The sequence below is a fragment of the Nansenia antarctica genome, assembly GCF_963989245.1.
Source record: "Nansenia antarctica genome assembly, chromosome: 2".
Taxonomy (NCBI): Eukaryota; Metazoa; Chordata; class Actinopteri; order Argentiniformes; family Microstomatidae; genus Nansenia; species Nansenia antarctica.
Window position 1 is genome coordinate 17,083,484 of NC_137675.1, and position 6,891 is coordinate 17,090,374.

At 41.1% G+C, this 6,891-nt stretch overlaps 2 protein-coding genes across 6 annotated transcripts in view; one reads left to right on the forward strand and one right to left on the reverse strand.

Annotated features, from left to right (window-relative positions):
* Window positions 1–3,340: 3,340 nt before the first annotated feature.
* bbip1 (BBSome interacting protein 1) lies at window positions 3,341–4,734 on the forward strand. 5 transcript variants are annotated; one of them, XM_080523860.1, is made up of 3 exons: window positions 3,341–3,410; window positions 3,776–3,841; window positions 4,190–4,734. In XM_080523860.1, exons 2-3 carry the CDS (start codon window positions 3,796–3,798, stop codon window positions 4,348–4,350), a joined length of 207 nt encoding a protein of 68 aa, XP_080379986.1. In that variant the 5' UTR covers window positions 3,341–3,410; window positions 3,776–3,795; the 3' UTR covers window positions 4,351–4,734. The 5 variants fall into 5 exon arrangements, with proteins under 5 accessions (XP_080379986.1, XP_080379987.1, XP_080379990.1 ...); XM_080523861.1 differs by having other exon boundaries at window positions 3,361–3,410; window positions 3,779–3,841; XM_080523864.1 differs by having other exon boundaries at window positions 3,373–3,422.
* Window positions 4,735–6,428: 1,694 nt separating this feature from the next.
* The window catches only part of pdcd4b (programmed cell death 4b), a gene marked incomplete at its 3' end in the record, with an annotated part of 9,683 nt that continues 9,220 nt past the window's right edge, over window positions 6,429–6,891 (reverse strand). The window contains exon 11 of the mRNA XM_080522761.1: window positions 6,429–6,452. Within this exon, the coding sequence (XP_080378887.1) occupies window positions 6,429–6,452 (24 nt within the window). The remainder of the gene's footprint in view (window positions 6,453–6,891) is intronic.

The window sequence follows — 6,891 nt, forward strand, 5'->3', positions numbered from 1 at the left end:
CATAAATAACCCAATATGTTTGTTGTGTCTCAGTGGCTTTGGTTGTGGCTTTAGTATTTCAGTCTGTGCAACCCCTTCAGCACTAGTAACCTCGGGGAGGACAACAAGGGTCTAGACCTATGATATAGAGCTGACATTGAAACCTATTCTGCATGCCGGACACCCGACAGGCTACATGGTCTTCACAATCCATTACATATCTGAATGTTCTGTGACATTGTACACTCTCCTGAACGGGCCCCCAGGTTTGGCTGCAGATCAGAGATAGGGGAAAAGGTTAGCACTGCTGAGAGTAATCTTTGGGAGCAGTCTTGAAAGCCCAGGCTCCCCACAGGTCATAAGACCTTTCGGGTGTAAAGGGGTTCGATCCCCTAAAAAGACAAAGCAACAGGCTGTGACTTCCCTATAACAGTACAGCTACGCAGTAAGCACATAGTAGTAGCACTCACCCCCCACTGCATTCACTGTCCACTCACTGTACAACCAAGTGAGAGACGAGGAGAGGTTGAAAAAGAAAACATAAATACGGCCTAAGTAGAGATAACACTGAACGTTTTAACACCGAAAATGTAGGATGATGGATTGTGTTTTGGTCATAGTCTACTATGTTATGTGTAAGTGTCAAATCACACATAGAAGTGCATAAAGTAGCCTAAACAGTCCTGTGTTTTCTCTTTCAAACCATCTTTGTGCCCAGAGGTTTGGAAATAACCACGCAGCTTAATATGCAGGTGACCAAAGAGACTCCAAATCCAGAAAAATTACTTGTGGGCAAATGCTGTAGAGAAAGGCACATAGGGTCGGAGGTCAAACAGTGCAACTTACATATATAACTATGAAGACGGAGCCAAGTGTTGCAGTGTGTAACAGATGATGAAACAAAAACTAAATAATTCTGGAATCAACCCAACCCTATCTCATAGACCCATACCCTGTTGTCAGTAACACCCTAGACTCATTTGTCGCATAACCTTCTCACGATCATTGCTTTCCTTGAATTATTTGACAATTGTTGAGCCTCTACTCTACTGAGTAAATGGGTAGCCTCAGTGGACATCTTGAGCAAAGCAGTCAATACTACTCCTGCCAAGTCTTCCAATGTAATGTTGTTGCGTTCGCTCAAGACTGGCCAGTTTTCTTCATCTTGAACCTCTCCTTGGAGGATTGCATAATCGTTCACATCTAGGCCTATTCTGCAGCCATGCTCTGCTGGTAAATATGTCAATAACAACAATGGGATATGAATATGATGTACAAACTATAACTAGACCGATTTGTGGTAGATTTAGTAAGTCCCTCTGCCCTGAATGACCAATACATTGAACTTTGATTCTCTTCCAAGTCCCCTTTGATATGTGTTGTCTTTTGGATAAGCCATAAATTACAAGTGAAATCGTCATCAATAACTGGACAGATTCAGTCATTGTTCATGTGATATACTGATGCCAAGAAATGCATTGATGAGGTGGCAGCTCGAATCAACTACTCCTCAAAACGGCGCACAGGAGACAAACCAATCCGCCGAAAGGGAGATTATCGATAAGGACAGTTCGGGGAAGACAGACGACAGTTCGGGGAAGACAGGCGACAGTTCGGGGAAGCCAAGATCTGCGTAAGGGGGACGCAAACCTAAAGACAGACAGACAGCAAAAACGTAGCTCCGGTTGGACTTATGAGACAAGTCAGTAAGAAGAGATTGACGATTGTGTACGGAAAGGTGGCTGCAAATAGAATTTCTTAATTTAGTATGTCCTTCATCAGATATGCCATGCTCACTTTAAGACGTTACATCATTTCACCAAGGCCCAGGACATCAAAAGGACGATAAACGTCAACATTGCGACTGCGAGCTAAGGATTTTGCTAGCCAGCTCGCTCATTTTGGAGCAATCACTTGACTCAAGAAGCAACAACTAGCTGTCTATGACAAGCGTTTATGTGGGGGGAAATACTGCTCAGTCAGTGGCTTGCAATGCGATGCATTCAGTGATGTCAATAAAACTCTTACGCTGACTTTTCATGCTTTTCCTAAAACAACAAATTCAGACAGTGGATAACCTCCCAACTACCCCCCCCCCCCCCACACACACACACACACACACACACACACACACACACACACACACACGCACACGCACACGCACACACACACACACACACACACACACACACACACACACCCGCGCCTCCTCGCAGGCCCTGGCCGAGCAGCTGTCAGACGCGGACCTCCAGCCCGACCGTCGAGCTTCACAGAGGGGAAACAAGCTGCAGCGAAAAGCAATACGACCCTGGGCTCGTCGTGCGCAAAAAGCGTATAGCCACTAATAAATGAAATAAATCCTCCCGTTTGTGCTAAATCATCCTCCCGTTTCACATGACGACACCGAGGCGGTTTAGGTTTACGCGTGGTCGGGACACAATTTCGCAGCGCCCCTTTCTCGCTTCCATACTGAAAAAAAACACATTCTACAAAACAGCGGCCATTCCGAAAAGCTTCTTGAACAAAAGAGTGCGTTTCTCACCCTGCTAGGGGGGGACAGGACCGCGTCACCCACCACCGAGCCGACGAGTTGACAAGAGGGGACGTTTATAAACCCTGCTTATGGAATATGAGCTTGATTCGGGGTATATTCAAAGGTAGGAAATAATATCGCCGATGTTTTTACCTTCAGAGGTGTGACTCCGCCATCCTAGCTTCCTCCTCTTTCCGACACTGCTGTTGCTCAGGTCCCCTCCCCTAACACCGATGGCGTCACACGCACGCATTACCAATGGATCACGAGACTTTTTTCTTGAACAGAAAAAGGTGTTTGGGTGTAATTCCTCCGAGAAATGAATCAGTGAGTGAAAGTGATGAAAAGGTAAAAAAAAAGAAGAAGAAAAAAGACCCGAGACATGTATTGCATAAAACACTGACTTTGTCCGTTTTGGAGAAAATCCACAGTGCAGCAGTGCACACTGAATCAGAATCCCCATCGCACCCCCCACCCACACCTCCAGACCGATTGAATAGGGTGTGTATATTGTTGTCAAAGGAGCTGGTGGCTACAGAATAGTTAGGGTATTAATGTATTTAAAATGTGTAATGTCATATAGGGATGTACTTGTCTGCATCCGTTGCTTTGGTATAGAAGCCATGATGTTAAACAGTATCTTAATCTTCCTTCTTTTTATTTTTCTCCATTAGAGACAGCTAGCTACATTGTTTTGATTCCCAGAAAGAACACAACTTATCTCTCTATCGTGTACATGTATTTCATGATGAATCCAAGATAAACTTCCGATTTATACCACTAGATGGCAGCAGTGGGCAGCACGACGTGAGCACGAGCCATTTAAAACAAGGAGAAGAAAACGCCAGCTGACAACCACGGAAGTGGGTAGATTTGTTGTGGCAACCTGCCCTTTGAGGTATGTGGCTATGTATGTAACGCCTTTATTCCTTAAGGAATTTGTTTAGAATATTAGCAATGTTGCACGTTTTTAAACGTTGATAATCGAAAGGTAAGCAATATCCTTTGACTATGTCGTGCACTGATAGCTGCCCGTGATGCAAGCTACTGTAAGCTCATTAGGGAAGCTAGCTAAACTACCTAGCCAGTGTATATCTCTATCTTTAGGCTATACTTTGGAGATACTTTGATTACGTCGGCTGTTATGTTTGTTAAAACATTGCCCTTGCATTTGAAACGGCACCAAACAAAAGTCCGACACTGTTGGATGTGTTGAAGTGCCAACATCTAGCTAATCTGCCTATTGAATTTCGTTGCTTCCAGCAGGACCGACGTAAGACACGATGCCTGAAGTCAAATCAATGTTCAGAGAGGTTTTGCCCAAACAAGGTAAGCAAGAGTGTACTGCTCTGGGAGGTTGCTGAACATAAATGGGAGGGCTATTTCAAAACACTGTCAACCTAGATTATGTTCCGGCAGGTTTTCACTCCTACAGTAAATACCTCATACCGATCTGCTGTCACTGACCCCAATACGAACGCCTACATACTCCTACACTGAACATGAATAGGCCTGCTTACTACAGAGTACACGTTGATCAAGAGTGTGCACCATTATTTGACAATAATAACGTGCATCTCCATGTTCGGTATGGATATTATTTCATCACATCTGTGATCTTTTTTTAAAAACAACAACTGATTAACTCATTTTTGTTGTTTTTTGTCAACCACACAGGGCAGCTCTCCATCGAGGATGTGCCTACTATGGTCCTGTGCAAACCCAAGCTGCTGCCCCTGAAGTCAGTCACCCTAGAGAAGTTGGAGAAGATGCAACAGGAAGCTCAAGAGGCCATCAAGCAGCAGGAACTAGCACTGAAGGAGAAACCGCAGGCGTAGTAGACACAATGGGAGATTTGCAACTCCAGGAACAATCTCAGTAGACAACATGGACGACAGCCTGAGTAGCTGCAGTAGAGGGATCCGATGAAGTGCAGAGGTTCCAACATTCCAACCTAATATTGAAAACATATCACTATTGCTAGAATTTGTATGTGCAGCTTAATTACTACAGCAATACATTCACCAGGCATAGTAATAAAGAAAGAGTTTAAGTGATGGTCAATCTGAAACAAGAACAGCTGTCATTAGTGGTAGAAAGTGTAGTATAACATCAGAATATGTAGACGATTTTGTTTGAAAAATGCTATGGTTTGTCATCCTGTATTTGGACCAATTCACATCAAATGACTGAAAAGTATTAACTTTGTAAATATTGTAAATCATTCCTTAAAGTTGAATTGAATTAAACATTTATGTTTTGCTGTTAAAATTGGTCATGTAGTTGTTGTGAATATGTTCAATTAAAAATTATTTTCTAACTAGTTTCTTCATTTTTTTAAATGACCCTAGATAATAATTTTAGTTTTTTTTTTCTTTCCTAGCACCGGGGGAGCCACCCCTCCTAAATTTCGTTGTTTGGTACCTGTACTATAGCAATGACAATAAAGACCATTCATTCATTCATTCATTCATAATCTCAGTGTCTTCAGTAAGTATTCACCCCCCTGGACCTTTTCCACATTTTGGAATTGTTATCACCATCAAGTGAATACATTTGTGAATCAGGTTTACAACCTGACTTTAAAATGTACTGATCTACACAAAATACCATATAATATCAAAGTGCTTTTTTTAAATGATTATTATTATTATTATGTTTTAATTAATAAAAAATGTAAAAGCTGAAATATTGAGTCAATAAGAATTCACCCCATTTGCTATGACACTCCTAAAATGAGCTCGAATGCAAAACTGTCAACAGTTCATGTGATTTCAGAATGAACATCTTTGTTTTTATGGGGTCTCTGATTTGCATGTGGTCAATTACATACTGAGCAGAAGGAGAGGAACAAAACTGGGGAGGCTTACACAAATCTACAAAGTTGAATGGCTGAGAGGCACAGTCGATGGTACAACATCATCCCAGTCACTCAACAAAATTGGTCTAAATAACCAAGTGACAAAGAAAATCCCATATCTGAAATTGTGTTTGCAACAATGAATTCAAGTGATGCAGTAAATAAAGTGGCTGGTAATGTGTTTATTTGGTTTTACTACAAGGCATTACATTTAGTGCAAATTCAGCACATGCAATGCAGTTTTTGCACCATCCCTAGTGAAAAGAATAGTGATTATAGGTGCATTATGGGTTTGCTGAGTTGGTAGTGACAGCCTAATCCATACAGTGTGTAATTGGTTCCTATGCAATTCAGAGACCCTATAAAAACAATGATATTCATTCAGAAATCACATGAACTATTATCCTTGCACTCGACTTGGACTTAGTGAGTGATTGGATGAAGATTTTTTAGCATTTAAGCTAATTTTAGGAGTCATAGCAGAGGAGGTGAATACTTATTGACTCTAGACATTTCAGCTTTTAATTTTTAATTAGATCAGTGACAAAAAACATAAATTAAATATTATGTTACTATTATATTACTATTTTAAAGCCAGATTGTAACACAACAAAATGTGGAAAAAGTCCAGGTGGGTGAATACTTAATATGTAATACTTACATACTGAAGACTGAATGTTCATTGTTTTGTCACATAAAGTGACAAGTTATCCTTCCTCCACACACTCAAGTTCTGACAATTGCAGAATGCTTTTTTCAATAACAATTTATTGAGCTTTAGACAAACAGGGAGCGAGACTTGGTACATGACATACACACCAGTATTCCCCAAATATAAAAATAAACACTCTGGACACCATTTTGCGAAATTATCGTAACTGGTCTTCTCTGACTGAACACTCATGTTTGATAGTTGCCTTCGGTAACGATGACATCTTTGTGAGATTTAAAGGGGAAGAAAAACAACTCAAGCATAGAAACAGCAGCCGGTAAGGGAAGGTATTGCTTTGAACCAATGTGCCCCCCTTTTCATATAAAGCTTTATACACAAACCAGTTATTCCTGTACAATCACTGCTTTCTAAAAACAGAAAAGGAGAGGCAGTGAAATTAAACAAATACAAAACAACATGGAATGACTACGTCATCGAGAGGTGTGGCACTTTCTGGGTTTTAGCTTATATCTTCAAACATCTCCTTTAAAAGGGGTGTGTCGTCTACTCTTCAATTTATAAAAAAAAAGTGCCTTGCATTTTTAGCCCCACCCCCTTTTAACAAATGTACATTCACAATTCATGTACAATTCATTCTTCACCGTTTAAAAGGAAAGTTTTGTACCCAACCATTATGACAAAATATTAATAGTAAAAAGTAGCTTCAGTACTCAGAACAGATCTGGCACAAAATGTCTCCTCAGTAGCTTTCCAGTTTAGACGGCCGCCGTCCCCCTCGCTCACAAAATCTCTTCCGCCCCCTGAAAAAGGGAGACAATCAAAATGTCCCATCAGTATTCAGTTATT